Genomic DNA, 16,536 nt, shown 5'->3' on the forward strand with positions numbered 1-16,536 from the left:
CAGAATGCTGCTCTGCGTTTCTAGGTGAAGCCCAGGGAATACAGAAGCAGCCCTGGGAACTGACTATGTGCCTGCATCAACTTCCTGCCTGGCTCATCATTGTGGCCTATGGGCTCCTGATGCTCCCCATCCAGGGCCAGGGTGAGGCTGCCATGGGGAGGGTGGTAGAGACCAGGTTTGATCTGCCAAAGTGCACAGAGACAGAGGCCTGAGCCTAGGGGGAAGGCACCAGGGCGGGGGAGTTGGTAGAGGAGACAGATGAAGGGAATGAGGGGTTGGAGAGTGAGCCAGAGAGGGTCAGAGCTGCCTGAGGACACCCTCATGGGGGAGTGAGCTAGTGTGAGGGGATTCTGAGGAGCACATTATGGGCAAGTGAGAAGCCTCCTTGCAAAGTAACATAGATAGAGGACTTCTCCTCCCATGTGTAGCTGTGGCTGTACTACTACTCACCCTTGGATAATAACATCAGTAATAAGAAGAGCTTGCTGGTTACATTTGACTCTGAATGTTTTGACCCCTTGGCCAGAGAAGTGCTGGCACCTTCCACAGGGTCCACAGGCAAGGTAACTGGCCCTGGGGTTTACAGTAGCCCGTGGTACCACTTCTCAATGCTGATCTGAATGACTGCTGGGTTCCCTTCTTTGGAAAACCAAAGTTGGCATGCCTTGGATTGTATTCTACAGCAAAGATGAAGTGCTCTGTACCTGCTACAAGTCTCTAGCCCCTTATCAGAAGGCACTGGCATGAGAGTACCATACCCAGGGAGTGTCACTAGCCCTGGATCCCTCCCACTACAAAGGCTCCTATTGTGGGTGTTGGTCTTAGCCCCAACTTTCCCAGCCTAATCTGCACCGAGGAATCCATGTTCCCTTGTCCCCCTTGGACCACCACTGATAGGCTTCCTCCCTTACCTGGGGCCTTAGAGAACCAGAACTTTCTCAGTAGAAAGATTTTTCTGGCTTTACTGAAAGATTCTATTTTCTTTTTAATATTTATTTTTTTAGTTATAGGTAGACACAATATTTTATTTTATATTTATGTGGTGCTGAGGATCACACCCATTGCCTCACGCACGTCAGAGGAGCGCTCTACCTCTGAGCCACAACCCCAGCCCCACTTCCACCCCCAAAGGATTCTATTTTCAACAGTCTTTTTTCTGTAACTCACTTCCAAAAAAAGAAAAAAAAATACCTGAGTCCCGAGAGGGTATAGATTTGCATCCCACTGTTTTCTGCCCACCCAGTCCTGGCTCCTCCACAGGCCCATCTAGGTCTTAAATAGGGTCCAGGTGTTACGCACTACTCATCTTTGTCTCTCACCTAAATGGTCACAAATCCATCTTTTCTAGTGTGACATTTTCCTCATCTGGACACGAGGAAACTTCACTTCACTACATGCATACAACTGTGAGATTCCTCCTGCTGTTTTATGTAGGGCTTATCCTCAAAGAAGCAGCTACATTATGTCATCAGACTGTGAGCAGGAATACTTAGCAGACTTTGTCCTTTGTAATTACAAAATCAGGCACTAGTGGCCAGTCACCACATGAGTTACATGGACCACGATCCCTCTGGCAAGGCATTGTGTGGAGACAGCATGTTGGTAGGGACAGGAGTGTGTCTTTGGACTTGGAGGGATGCTGCCCAATTTCCTTCTCTGGTCCTGTGAGTGGCTGCTGCCTTGGCCTGTCCTGTACCACGGAGCATCAAACATGCAGATCCTAGGGGAATCTGGTGGGAGAGAGGAGGAGGTTTGGAGTTTTTAACCTTTTCTTATGGAAACCAGCTCAGATCTACCACATTCTAGAGTGAGATCTTGAGCCTGCGGGAGGGAAAGCTCCTGTGTTCTGGGAGCTGTGGAGATGACAACAATAGCAGGAGAACTGTGGAACTGACTGCCACCTACCTGCACCCTGAAGCACAGAGTGAACTGGGACAGCCAGAGAGCTGCATAGCACCCAAGAGCGGGCCCATTCTAGGGTAGAGAGAAGATTTAAATGCAGCATGCCCAATATAAACCTTTAACAAATATCACGACTTGGACAAGCAAGGTATATCTAGGTTGACTTTCCACTGGCTCCTTGCCTTGATCCCCAACTCCAGGTAAGACGAGATTTGTAGGGTCTGAACTCATAGCTCCCCTCCTAACACCTGATTCTCCTTTCCTGAATGATGTTTTTTTATGTCATTTCTTGTCTTCTCTAGCATGAGATCCTTGAGGATGGGAAACTTTAGTCCTATTCCCACAGTCCTCCCAGTGCATGACATGACCTGGCACAGTGAGTGCAGTGGACACTCTTGCCCCATCAGCCCAAAAGACATGCTTCTGGAAGATGGTAGGGCTGAGAAGATGGTGGCAAGTCACAAGAGCCTGGTGAGCCTGGAAGGATAGGCTGTGAGCTGGTCGAGTGATAGTGGTGGTGGGGATAGGGATAAGGGATGGCAGAAAGATTCTGAAGTGGATGTTGACAGATCAGGCTCCCTCCAACAAGGCTGAGCTGAGGAGGGCCAACCAGGCCCAGTGCTGCAGGTCAGCAGCTGATTGATGAGACCTGATCCTGAAGTACATCTCTCTGCCCACAGGCCAGGACTCAGTCAGCCCCATCCGGATGACTCACACTGGGCAGGTGCGGGGCAGCCTCGGTCACGTGAAGGAAACTGATGTGGGGGTCCACACCTTCCTGGGAATTCCCTTTGCCAAGCCACCTGTAGGACCACTGCGATTTGTAGCCCCTGAGCCACCTGAAGCTTGGAGTGGTGTGAGGGATGGGACCTCCCACCTGGCCATGTAAGCTTACCAGGGATCTGGGTAACCTCAGGGTTGTGGTGGGGGTGGATATTCCAAGCCCTGGGCAAGGCTGCAGTGGCTCTTTTATCTAAACTGCACTGAAAGGCCTGGGGCTGTAGGTCAGTGCTAATGTGTTTTTAGCAATCTAATGCATGGGCTTTGAAACCCAGGCACTAAATAAACAAATATATAAAAATATATTCCTCTGCATTGGGGCAATTCCCACATTCATTTTTCTAATGCAGGAGTAACTTTGCCAGGCCCCTGCCTCAGGGCGTGGAACCCAACAGGCATTAGCTCCAGGTGCTGAACACAACAGCAGAAACACATGTCCCTGGATTTGGCTTACTCCAGGTGTTCTCTCCCACCAGGGGAGATGTGCCTGCGAGAGAGGCAGCTTGGCTCTCTGAACCTATAAAAGACCTTGACTCCAGCAGTCGATGCTGCAGATCCCTGAGGAGGGCAATAGTGGTGGCTCCCTGGGGACCACACCCACAGGGCCAAGGGAAAGGGGCATGTGCTTATAGCTCGAGACTCAGTGGAGGGGTGAGGTTTTCTGAGAGTCTCGAGTTGGGCTGTGGGATGCCCTGTTACCCTTCTATGAGAAACTAACTTCCATCCACTCAGGCACCAGCTGTGTGGGGACACCTATGCTGTTCCAGGCCTGAATGGGGACAGGGATAAGTGGTGATTGTCAACAAGGCAGCCAGTGTTTCCCACACAGGGCCCTAGAGTCAGGATTGCCCAGCCTCAGGGGGAGTGGACACAAGCTCTCAACAATCTTGAGGCCTTCCTGGAGGTCTGGGCTCCATCCCTGCTTCCCTGAACCTGTGGCCTGGAACTCAGTGGGAAATGACTGGAAAGAAGGATCATGTGAGGCAAGGCATCAGTTAAGGCAGGGAGTGAGGTTGTCTGGGATGGAGTCAGGACCTGAGGTCTGAATTGACCACTGCTCAGCCCCTGGAGTAACTGTATTCCATTGTCACCAGGTGTCTGCAAAATGCAGATGCGATGAATATAGAGGCTCTGAACCTAGGGAGTACAAACTTGCCTCCCATCCCCATGTCAGAGGACTGCCTGTACCTCAGCATCTACGCGCCTGCACATGCCCGAGAGGGCTCTAACCTGCCTGTGAGTGTTAAGTCATGGTCAGTTGAAGGGTGGGAGAACATTTTTTGGGAGAACATTAGAAGTGGGCTTGGGACATGGTTCAAGGTAGAGAACTAGCACAATGCTGTGAAGCCCTGGGATTGACCCCAAATAATACATAACAATATCAATGACACTGGAAGACACAGGTTCAGCTGGCCACCACTGTGGAATGAATTACCATGAAACGTTTCTCACTATCAGCTCCAAGAAGGCCTCTTATGCAGGCAGGAAGCTGACCTAGGCATGGAGTCAAAGAGCCCTGGATGCTCTCAGAGGCCAGGTGTTCTAAGCCAATGATCAACTCACCAGCTTGTACTCAGGAGATCCATTCACGTGCACAAATGCTGCACTTTGAGATCACTAAATTCCATGACCATGGATTATTTTTGGGACCAGATATTAGATGACACTTTAAATTAATGTTCAAGTGGGATAATCACAGACATCAATTTTCTTTTCCTTTTATACTAGTTCTGAGAGGAAGAGATCCACATTCTGACTCCTGGTTAGACTCCAAAAATATGAGAGGACTGATCTTCCAAATTGAACTTACTCTGTCACCAGTGCCCTAGGTCATGAGGTCCTACTAGCGTTCTGTGTGGGTAGCTAAAGAAGACAAAGTGGTGTTCAGAGTAGGGCTTCAGCTAGGATGGAGTGGGCAGGGTGGCCACCACATGGTATATCTCCTGATTTCCCAGGTGATGGTCTGGATCCATGGTGGTGGCTTGGTGATGGGCTCAACTTCCATGTTTGATGGTTCTATTCTGGCAGTCATTGAAAATGTACTGGTGGTCAGTATTCAGTACCGCCTGGGAGTTCTGGGCTTTTTCAGGTGAGCCTGGGACAGGGATGGTCAATGGGGGCTGAGTAGACAGAGGACGATCTACTGATCATCATCCTTTCCATCTCTCAGCACTGGAGACCAGCATGCCACTGGCAACTGGGGCTACCTGGACCAAGTGGCCGCCCTACACTGGGTCCAGCAGAATATCGCCCACTTTGGAGGCAACCCTAATCAAGTCACCATTTTTGGTGGATCTGCAGGTGGCACTAGTGTGTCCGCACATGTGGTGTCTCCAATGTCCCAAGGACTCTTCCATGGTGCCATCATGGAGAGTGGGGTGGCCCTGCTGCCTGGCCTCATCACCAGCTCATCTAAAGATGTCTCCACAGTGAGTATCTTTTACTGCCCACAGCCAAATCTGATGCCTCACCCTTCAACTTCAGAGCCTCTGCCACTCTGTCTGTTCCATGGTAACAAAGACCATGCAGGTGTCTTTGAGACTGGCCACAACCCCAGGGTTTTAGAGGAGCTCAAAGGTCAGAATCTACACACCTCTGCCTCAAGTGTTTGATTTTGCTCTATGTTCTGCAAAACTGCACCCAGGGGTCCTTATCCTCAGAAGACCCATATAAGCCGGTGTGATGGCTCCTCTGGCTGACACCTGAGCTTCAGGGAAGGTGGAAGAATTTCACACCTGCAGCAGTATAACAGGGTACACTTTGAGAATTAAGGGCAACATGCACAGAGCTGAGATTTAGGCAATACTGCCCTTTCTTTACAGATGGTGGCCAACCTGTCTGCCTGTGAGCAAGTAGAGTCAGAGGCCCTGGTGAGCTGCCTGCGGGGCAAGAGTGAACAGGAAATGCTGGCTATTACCAAGGTAAGGCTGAATGGATGTTAGTGAGGAGACAGGGGTTATGGTCTAAGGAAAATACAGTGCTTTCTACTGTGGAACAAGGATCTCATTTCCAGGGCTTGGTCTTCTTATATCCTCAGAGTTCTGGATGGGAATTGAGATAAAAATATGCTGAACCAGGTGTAGAATCTATGAATGCATCATGGGTTAGTTAGGATGGGTTGGAGGTAACTTTGGTGTCATTAGAAAAGAGACTTTTCTTCCCATAATCATGGACTTTGAATGCCCCCTTAGCCCTTCAAGATGATTCCTGCTGTGGTGGATGGGGCCTTCCTACCCAGGCACCCCCAGGAGCTTCTGGCCTCTGCTGATTTTCAACGTGTTCCAAGCATCATTGGTGTCAACAATGATGAGTATGGCTGGCTCCTTCCCATGGTGAGACCCCTCTACAAACCCTCATGATAGTGTCAGGGGGGAGTGGCTTTAGACTTCGTACCTCCTGGATATCCCATCCCCAACTCTAGACTATCATTTCACCACACAGTTCTTGGGCCCACCTGAAATCCAGAAAGACGTAGACAGAGAGACCATGCGAGCTGTTCTGCAGAGAATATCAGCACAGATGGTGAGACTTCTAGGGTCCTGCACCAGGCAGAGTGCAGCCAGACACTCTTCCTTTTCAGTAATCCCCAGGAACAAGATAGATCTATGTGCATTTGTGGTGGGGCAGCACAGCTTGACACCTTTGCCCTATTCCCAGACACATCCCAAACCCCAATCCCTACCCTTTAAATCCTGCCTCCCTGCCCCAGAGATTGCCTTACCTGACTCTCCCTGATCCCCTGGACTAGATGAAGTTGCCTGCTGAATGTGCTGACCTATTGATGGAGGAGTACATGGGAGACAACGAGGACCCCCACACCCTCCGACTCCAGTTCCAGGAGATGATGGCAGACTTCATGTTTGTGATGCCAGCACTCCAAGTAGCACATGATCAGAGTGAGTGTATCTGAACCTGAATCCTGGTTTCCCAGGAGACAGCTCAGAGCTGTGGGTCCCAGGAGAGGTCTGGTGTCAGGTCCTGACACATGTCTTTATCTAGACCCTATTCCCAGGCACCTGAAGGCCCTTTTCTCAGTAAATCCTTATGGCTAGAGTAAGAGATAGACATCACATTCATTTTACAGAGGAGGGAACTAAGTTAGTGGCACTCAAGGGCTTGCTTGTGACCACACAGCCAGGAAGTCCAAGATATGACTTAACAAAGAGCCTTCCAACTACACCCTGATCCATTTTGAGCTTCCAAGCCACTGTGAAGATTCAAACAGTGCTGGACCTAGCAATCTTGTCACCAAGAGTGACACATCCCGTCCACCCTCCAGGCTCCCATGCTCCTGTCTACTTCTATGAATTCCAGCATCCGCCCAGCATCATTAAGGACATGAGGCCTCCACATGTGAAGGCTGACCATGGTGACGAGTTCATCTTTGTCTTTGGATCCTTCATTAATGGCTTCAGAGGTGAGTTCTCCTTGTTCCACAGAAGTATTCTCATGACTACAGGGTGACAATCACTCTCATGGTACAATGAGAAACTGGGGCTAAGAGAGAACATGGGATCCAGTGTCTATCATCTTACAACTCAATGGGTCATTCCAGGGTTAGACCTTTCCCACTCTAATCTACACTCCTTTCTACCTATTCCCACCCCAAACATGGTGTCTAGCATAGGAGAAGAAGGGGTTGGGTAAAAGCCTAATTATTTCTTAAATGACTTCACAGTGTCCAAATAAGGAAACTTCTAGGCCAAGGAGGAGCCCAGTGTTAATTCAGTTAAAGGCTGGGAGTAGTAAAGGCAGGTTGGGCAAGCAGAGGGCCTGGCCCTGGGACTGTTGTGATAGGGAAGGGACACAAGCCTGGGGCTGGGGTGGTGACTGTGGCACAGAGTGGTCAGCTGGATGGGGTTGGCCAGGACCTGGACCCTTGCCTTCCTTTTCCCACAGTTGTGCTCACTGAGGAGGAGGAGCTGCTTAGCAGGAGGATGATGAAGTACTGGGCCAACTTTGCTCGAAATGGGTGAGAAAACCTGAACACTACAGCCTCCCAGGGGGCAAGAGCCCTCCACTGCTCCCCTTGTCTGAGGTGACCCCATTAGCTATTGTGTGTCCTTCATCATATCCTAGCCCCCTACCCAACAGGATGATTCACACTGAAAGAGGGTGCTTTTTGGGTGCAGGTCACTGTCTCTTCTCACAGTGGTCCAGAGGGTGAGCCATAGTGCTGGACTACCATGGGAGCCAGCTTCTCACAGGGAACGGCAACACAGGCCAGGTTTCTCTGCCCTGTGTGAAATGACAGTAGTGAGAGGTCATTGCTTTTCTACATCGGGACTCCTTTCCACATTCTCAACACCCCTGTGTGCCTGGCTGGATGCCCTATTTATAATTGGGGTGGAAGGTCAGGTCTGAGTTCAAAGGATCTCAGACTGACCCTCGCCCTGCCCTGATGGGAGGGCATGTGCACAGGAACCCCAACAGAGAGGGCCTATCCCACTGGCCACTGTTCGACCAGGACCAACAGTACCTGCAGCTGGACATCCAGCCTGCTGTGGGCCAGGCCCTGAAGGCACACAGGTTTCAGTTCTGGACCAAGACCCTGCCTCAGAAGATCCAGGAGCTAAAGGAGGTGGAGGACAAGCACACAGAACACTAGTTTCCTTGTCAGGAAGAGAGGGGTGTGATAGGTGTGATGGTATCTTCCTGTGGTGCCCACACATACCCACCCAAGAACCAGGGATAACCCACTCATTCACATAGCTATTTGTCCATACATTCCACCATGGGTCCTCTCTTGTTAGACACACTCAGTAATTCCCAATGCATGCCCACCTTCCTCCTCAGCCCCCTGTGCCTGAGTCCCTCCCTATCTTCTCTCTCTCCTTCTCTACAACCCCATCTATGCCCTCTTCCCAGTTGCCACAACCTCCCATGCTGACGGAGAAGTTTTAGGAAGTGGTGCTTGTACTTTTCTGAACCTCTTGCCCATCTCTCAGCAAGTATCCATGTTCTCATACCAGTGGGACTTCTACAGAAAAGCTGTACACCACAAGCCCCAGGGTTTTACTCCATCAGGCTGCTGTGACAACAACAGCAACAGCAACAACTCCAATAATACCCTATCTCAGTATGATGGCACATGCCCATAACCCAAGCCACTCAGGAGGCTGAGGGAAAAGAATCACATATGCAGCCCAGGCTGGTCACCAGTGGAGACCTGAGGGTAAAATAAACTTACAAGTCCTGGGAGAGTAGCTCAGTGGCGGAGTACTTTCCAAGCATGCAGAAGGTCCTGGGTTTGATCATAGTGCTACCACCTAAATATCAACAAATAAACACAATAAACTGGGTAGCTCATAAACAATGCAAATGTGTTGTCTTCTGTGGAGGAGGTGACAAGTCCAGAATCAAGTGTTAGCAGATATGTTGTCAGGGGATGTCTTACTTTGGTTTCTAGATGGCACATTCCCACTATGTCCTCACTTAGCAGAAGGGCCAAACAAGTTCTTTTGGGCCTATTTGACAGTTCCTAAACAGAGTCCCCTTCCAATGATTCATCACTTTCAGATTGGCTGGTTTTCTTTCTTTCTTTCTTTCTTTCTTTCTTTCTTTCTTTCTTTCTTTCTTTCTTTCTTTCTTTCTTTCTCAATCAAAGCCCAGGTAGTGGACTGATTTTATTAGTTATACATTTTGTGTGTGTGTGTATGTTGTTGGGGGATGAGCTTAGTGCATTAGAACTTAATGCACTAGTGTGTGCCAGGCAAGCACTCTACCAATTGAGCTCTATCCCCAGCCCATGGAGACTTGCTTTCACTGTATGCATTTGCAGCACACAAACTTTCAGGCCAAACACTTAGAGTTCCCACATCTAACCCACCCAAGCTACAAACAAAACCAAAGTTCCATATCCCTGAGCCACTTGGGGATTAAATGTCATCCGTCATTAACATTTAAATCTACACACACACACATCTCTTTCTGTCCCAAGGAGGTGACAGGCCCAATACTTATGAGAAGCAGGACTGGGCTTTTCCATTGGCTTCTGGAGCCTGAGCCAGCTGGGTGCATCCTGGAGAACCAGGTGGAGTCCTCAGGGTCCTGTCTCCTGAAGTTGCCTCTTATTCTCTGTGGATCTGCAGACACTGAGAGCCCCACACTGACACAATCACAACACAGTTTTCCACTCCACCCCCCCATGCCTTAATGCTCTGAGGATCCTTCTTCATTCCACATTTTTACTATCAGTTTGGGGACCTTCACCAAGAGGTAGACAGCAACTTCCAGGTTAGGAAGGAGCACTGTGTTTTCCAGTTGACATAAAGAAGCTTATAACATGGCTATGAACTGGGAGGAGCTAGAATATCTCAACCTTCACAGCCCCAGCTAAGAACTAGGTCAGGGAAATACAGAGAGAGCATCTGCCTGGATGGGAGCTGGGACAGTGGCTTGGACCACAGTGCATTGGATGGAAAACTTTGAATCAACAACAGACCTTGCTATTTAGGTAGAATTCAAGGAGAAGCCCAGGACACAGCCACCTGAAAATATTGTCACTCCTAGAAAGACACCAATAAAGGACACTTGCTATCCTGGTGTGTAGGAATGAACCCAAGCTAGAATGAAGAAGCCAAGGCCTGTTAGGAGAAGGTACTGAAGGTCATCTGAGGTGGAGCCCACACCCCTTCCTCCAGGAAGTCAGGCAGAGCAGGCACTCCTGTCTCCTGCTGTACTCCCTATGTCCTTGCAGGATTCGAGAAGATTTGACATCTCCTGCTTATGGGCCTGTCTCCCCAGTGGCACCAGATGCCCAAGAGAGCCCTCCAGATCCACAGTGCTAGAACCAGAAAGACCTCAGAAAGTTTATCAGGTGCATAAATGACAGTAAACTCAACCTCAGAGGGACCTGTCCTCAGGGGAAGCCACAGGGTAGGGGGAGACCAAGTGAAGGGGGTGGGTTCTTAAGAAGTGTCACAGTTGCAGTCACCAGTGTATTTCAACAGAGCAACCAGGACCGAATAGGGACAGGTTTACACAGACCCTCAGACCAGGACTACAAGGACCTTGGAGGGAACTCAGGAAACTATGAATGCTGAGAGGAAGAAGGACTTCCCAGTACTACGGGCACAGTCACACTGCCCAGTTTGCTCAGGCAGTCCCCTTCATGCCCCAAGGTCACCATTTTCACCTTTGGGGGATCTTCATTTTGTGTCCCCTCAGAGAAGCCCTCCTGGCTCCTCCAATTACAGCCCACTGCTCCCTCCTCTCCAACCCCAACCCCCTCATGGGCCAGTGTTATGGTTTAGAGAGGGGGTGTCCCCCAAAGCTCATGTGAGACAATACTCCAAAGTTTAGGGGTGACATGATTGGATTATGCGACCTTAACCCAATCATTGAATTAATCCCCTGATGAGGCTTCAATGGATGGTAACTGTAGCCATGGAGGGTGGAGTTGGAGGAGGTGGATCACTGGGGCGTGACTCTGGGGTATGTATTTTGTCTTTGTTGAGTGGAGCTTGCTCTCCCTCTGCTTCCTGGTATGATGTCTTGGGCAGCTCTCCTCCACTACACCCTTCCACCATGATATTCAGCTTCTCCTTGAGACCTAAGCAATGGACCTGCTGTCTATGGTCTGAGCCCTCTGAAACCATGAGCCCCAAATGAACTTTTCCTTTTCTATGTTGTTCTTGTCAGGTCTTTGGTCACACAGCAAAAAAAGAGAGAGAGAGAGAGAGAGAGAGAGAGAGAGAGAGAGAGAGAGGGAGGGAGGGAGGGAGGGAGGGAGGGAGAATAAAAGAGCCAGTGGCTGCTAGGACAGTAAATTAGTGACTCTAGGGATGAGGAGTGGGTTCCTGAGGTCGCCTTGTCCTGCCCAGTACCCAACTGGCTCTGGGACCTCTGCATGTTAAGAGTGGCTCTCCCACAGTGCCCAGCTTGCAGGATATCACTCATTGCTCTGCTTCCTCCCTGGGGGTCTAAACTTTACCTGGGCCCAGGTCCTTTTCTGTGTGGACATCTGAAGCAGAGCCACGACAACAGCACAGAAATAGCCCTGGGAGCCGACCATGTGGCTCTACAGACTTCATGGGTAGCTGGGCATCGTGGCCTGTGGGGTCCTGCTGCTCCTCCTCCAAGGCCACGGTGAGGCTCCAGTTTGGGTTTGGAGGGAACTGGTCTGGAGTCCCATCAACCAAAGGGTGCAGAGGAAGAGACTGAGGCTGCAGGAGGGTAGGTGTCAGGGAGGGGGAGGATGGTGGAAATGATAGAGGACAGAGGGGAATGTGCAGCCACCCCGGGCTCCCCCAAATGCCCAGGGTGTCTCCCCTGAAGTGCAGACAGGGTCAGTCAGCCTGATGTCAACACCACCAAGGAGAAGGCAGGGTATGAGGGGAGACTGAGGAACCCAGAAGAGCAGGGCCACCTTCCCTGTCTCTGGACGGGCATTCAGGACACTGAGTGCTGGCTGTGCTGGAGCTCCAGCTGCCAATGGGAAAAACAGCCACTTAGGAACACCTTCCTGCTGCCATTTGGCTCTAGGTCATGCCTTTGGCCAGAGGGGTGACCTGGCCCTCTCGAAGGGGCTCCAGGCAAGGTTACTTGTCTTTGGGAGATATACAGAAGGCCCAAGGCACTGTGTCCTAAAGGGGATCTGGGATGTCACTGGATTCCTGTCACTTTATGCACCTGAACTAAAAAACGGTATGGCATGGCCATTAGGGCAAATGTGAAAGGGTGCTGAGCCAACAGGCAGCATCCAGGCCCTCATCAGAAGTTAGGCAAGGTTGGCAGGATGCCTGGGCTGTCCTTGCCCTTGATACCCTCCATAAAAGCCTTCTACCATGGGGCCCCCCTTATCTCCTGCTACTCCTCCCCTTTATGCCCAGGAGGAGTACACACTCACCTCTCCCCCATGGCACACCCTCAAAGGGTCTTTCCCACTTCCCTGCTGTTGACCAGGCTCCTCTCAAAAGTCACTAGGACTTTCTAGACAATGAAAGCTGCCCAGCGTCAATGATGGCTGCCATTATAAATATTGTCTTGGCTTCCCCCATTCAGAAAAATGTATTAATAAGTAACAACAGAGCATGATTTGGGTTCCACCTTCTTCTGTCCCCACCACTCCTGGCGCCTTCAAGAGGAGGAACCATCAAGATCTCAGGGACTTACACACAATGCCCAGGAATTTACATGTGTGTGTGATGTGTGTGTGTGTGTGTGTGTGTGTAAGAGAGAGAGAGAGAGAGAGAGAGAGAGATTTTTTTTTTCTCATGACTGGTTTCCATCTACATGACCACAACTCACCCTCTGGGGCACCATGCTTTCCCCTTCCTAACACAGGAGTCACCTCACACTCTTACATGTTGCAGCTTCCTCCACCATCGAGTGGAAAGGATGATGTGCTGTTGACTTAACAAGTCTCTGATCAGGGACATTTTAGAAGACTTTGTCCATTGCTGTCACAACACACACCTGAGGCATCTGGGATGCTGTCTGTGTACATTACATGAAAAGAAGATTCACCCAGTAAGGAATTCTGTGTAGGCAGCCTGTTACAGGGAAGAGGTGCATACCACCCATGCCTCCTTTTGAGTACTGAGTGAAACCCCAGGTTGCTTTACCACTGAGCCATGTCCCCCAGCCCTTTTCATTGCATTTTGATACAGCATCTCACTAAGTTGCTTAGGGACTTGCTAATTTTCTGAAGCTGGCCTCAGCCTCCTGAGTCCCTGGGATTACAGACATGAGTGTGCCTTTTGACTTGGAACATATCACAGTTCATTTTGGGGTGCTAAAACAATAGAACTGACCTGACATTGGATGATGTATAAAGAAAATAGATTTATTTACCTCTGCCCAGGTGACCCTCTCTGGTTCGGTCTTGTTAACGAATTTTGGCTCTGTCATAACTTGGTAATGGCATGACATTGTAGGACTCTGTGGAAGACAGATCACATGGTGAGAGAGGCAGCAATAGAAATTGAAGAGGAAGACTTGCTTTTTTAAAAAAACATTATTAGTTATTGATGGACTCTTATTTGTTTGCTTATGTTGTGGTGAGAATCGAACCCAGTGCCTCAAATGCACTAGGCAAGGACTCTACCACTGATCCACAACCCCAGCCCCAGACTTGCTCCTTTAGAAAATACACACTCACCTCAAAGGAATTAATCTACTCGAAAGACTAGCATTGTCTGTTCACAGGGCAGTCCTGAGCCAATCACTAGGTCCTACTTCTGAAAGGTACCACCTCACTGGGGACCAGTATTTCATGATAGGAACCTTTGGCGGGAAAACCATACCCAAACAATACCATTCTGCCCCCACCCCCAAGGTTCACGTTCTTCTTTCAATACAAAATGCAGTCAATCCATGCCTATAGTCCTCAAAGGCTGAAGCCTTGCCAGCATGACTCCAAAGTGCAAAGTCCCAAGTCCCATCTGAAACTCAAGGCAAATGACTTCCAACAAGTTACATGGTTTCAGGATACAGCCTTGAAACAGGCACAGGGCAGATAGTCCTGTGGCTAAAAGGAGGAATAACAAGTAGAAAGGGCTCCCATATCCATAGCAAGTCTGAAAACAACCAAAGAAGACACTAGATCTCCAAACTCCAAGTCCAGCCTCCTAGACACAGGGCAGGGTATTCCCCAGGGCCTTGGGCAGCCCCACCCCTGTGGTGATGCTGGTTGCAGCCCACATGGCTGCTCTCATGGGCTGCTTGCCATGGCCTGTGGCTTTCCTAGGCTGGCATTGCACACTGTCAGTGGCTCTGCATTCTGGGGTCTCAAGAGCAGTGGTCCAACTCTCATGGCCTCACTAGGCATTCTGGTGAAGAATCTTTGCAGTGACTTCACCCCAACAGAAGGGCCTCCAGAACTTTCCTTTGAAACTCCAGGAGACGCTGTTGTGACAGCAGAGCCCTTGGATTCTCTGTACCTGCAAAATAGCACCATGTGGGCGTCACCAAAGTCTGTTGCTTGCTCCCTTTGGAGCAGCATCAGGAGTCATGCCTGGGCTTTCGTGAACCATGGTTGGACAGACCCAGAGCATTTTGCTAGAACACAAGGAGAAGAATCCTGAGACAATGCTGGGGCCCCTTCCATGGTCTTCGGGGCTCTTGATGCAAGGGCACCTGGAAGATTATGTGTAGGCCTCAGGCCTTCTCTCCCATGGTTTTGAAGCAGAGGGCCTGGCTCCTTCCCACCCACAGTAATCTCTTTCCCATCCTCTATATTCTCACCCAATCTCCCATTTTGCTCTTTAGGTGGGCAGACTGTGCATTCCCAGTGTTTTAGGGTGTGCTTGCCTTTGTCAAGTATCATTGTAAATCTCACTGAAAATGACCAAAAATAACCACACAACTCCTTCCATAGTTTGCTTAGAAATGTTCTCTAAATCCTCTAGGTTGTCAGTCTTATATTTGACCTTCCATGACATCTTTAGGCATGAATACAGAGTAGCCAAGTGTTTGTAGTGATCAAAGAGAGCCTTTCTTCTAATTTCCACAGATGGCTCCCACTTCCTTCTGAAGCCTCCTTAGGATGGCCTTTACAAAGCACATTGCCATGAGCATTCGGAACATGACCACTTACCCAATCTCTAGGATGTTCTAGCTCCTTCCTAGTCTCTTTGTCGTCTGAACTCTCACCAGGATTTCTGACAATTCTCCATGTACAGCAGAACAAGACTTTTCTTTCTTTTTCATTCTCCAACTTCTTTTGTTGTTGTTGTACAGAGGATTTAACCCCAGGGCACTGAACCACTGAGTCATATCCCCAATCCTTTTTATGTTTATTTTATTTTTTTATTTATTTATACTTTTTCTAAAAATAATATGTTTGTTATATATGACCACAGAATGCATTGCAATTCATATGACACATATCGAGCACAATGTTTTGTATCTCTGGTTATATACAAAGTAGAGTCACACTTTGCTTTCCTAAATCAGAAAATTTTCCTGATGCTCAATGCTCCTGCCAGCCTGGCCACTGGGCCTAGCCAAATGGGTAGGTTAGGGTAAGGGTGATGGTAAGTCTGAGCTTAGCAGGGTTCAGAGTGACCCTCGCCCCACACTGCTGGAAAGGTGTGTGCATAAGAACCTCAATGGTGAAGGCCTGCCCCACTGGCCACTGACCAGCTGTATCTGCAGCTGGTCATCCAGCCTGCTGTGGGCCTGGCCCTGAAGGCCTAGAGATTGCAGTTCTGGACGAAGACCCTGCCACAGAATATCCAGGAGCTAAAGGGAGCTGAGGACAAGCCCACAGAGCTCTAGCTCCCTGTTCAGGGAGGAAGTGATGGGCTACGTGCAGGTGGGGTCTGCCTGTGTTGTCCTCTGTTTCTCACCCAGGAGCCAGGGTTGGCCCTCTCGTTCCCAGAGCCATTCATATACGCTTCATTTGTCCATTCAGCCAACACTGATGAAGAACTCACCTCATGATGGTCATTGCCCAGGCTGCCTTGGGTCCTCTCTCATTAGACACACTCAGTCAATCCCCCCAGGAAGCTGTGGATGAGTAAGCCCAGTGGATGCCCACCTTCCTCCACTGGGCCTGAATATACTCCCAACTGGGCCTGAGTATAATCCTCCCTTCCTCACCTCACCCCACCTCCCCAGTACTTTCTGTCTCCTCTCCTCCAACCACCTAGACACTCTTCAAAGGAGGGCTATGCTGTGAGAATGTTGCCCACACCTGAGTGTCAAAATCCCACATCTACTTCTCAGCAAGTCTCAGGTATTCTCATCTCTGACATTGACCACTAGACAGACTAGACTGGAAAATCTGTTTACCTAAAGCCCTATATCTTCGTACATTCAGATTGCTGTAACAAATAACATCACAAAGTGGGTAGCTTATAAACCACAGAAAATTATTCAGAGTTTGCAAAGTTATTTCCAACTTAA

At 49.5% G+C, this 16,536-nt stretch overlaps 1 protein-coding gene across 1 annotated transcript; it reads left to right on the forward strand.

Annotated features, from left to right (window-relative positions):
* Positions 1-65: 65 nt before the first annotated feature.
* Positions 66-8,290, forward strand: LOC114106804 (cocaine esterase-like). The gene is made up of 12 exons (XM_071604200.1): positions 66-141; positions 2,583-2,787; positions 3,777-3,918; positions 4,638-4,771; positions 4,853-5,111; positions 5,505-5,603; positions 5,874-6,014; positions 6,124-6,204; positions 6,431-6,578; positions 6,962-7,099; positions 7,582-7,654; positions 8,104-8,290. Exons 1-12 carry the CDS (start codon positions 66-68, stop codon positions 8,288-8,290), a joined length of 1,683 nt encoding a protein of 560 aa, XP_071460301.1.
* Positions 8,291-16,536: the final 8,246 nt, after the last annotated feature.

Source organism: Marmota flaviventris, chromosome 18 (assembly GCF_047511675.1).
Source record: "Marmota flaviventris isolate mMarFla1 chromosome 18, mMarFla1.hap1, whole genome shotgun sequence".
Classification (NCBI taxonomy): Eukaryota; Metazoa; Chordata; class Mammalia; order Rodentia; family Sciuridae; genus Marmota; species Marmota flaviventris.

Bases quoted from the DNA above. Each gene is read 5' to 3' on its own strand.
- LOC114106804 (XM_071604200.1), top strand. From the start codon at position 66: ATGTGCCTGCATCAACTTCCTGCCTGGCTCATCATTGTGGCCTATGGG. The intron at 6,579-6,961 runs GTGAGTGTATCT...TCCACCCTCCAG, and splicing joins CCAAGTAGCACATGATCAGA to GCTCCCATGCTCCTGTCTAC. The intron at 7,100-7,581 runs GTGAGTTCTCCT...CTTTTCCCACAG, and splicing joins CTTCATTAATGGCTTCAGAG to TTGTGCTCACTGAGGAGGAG.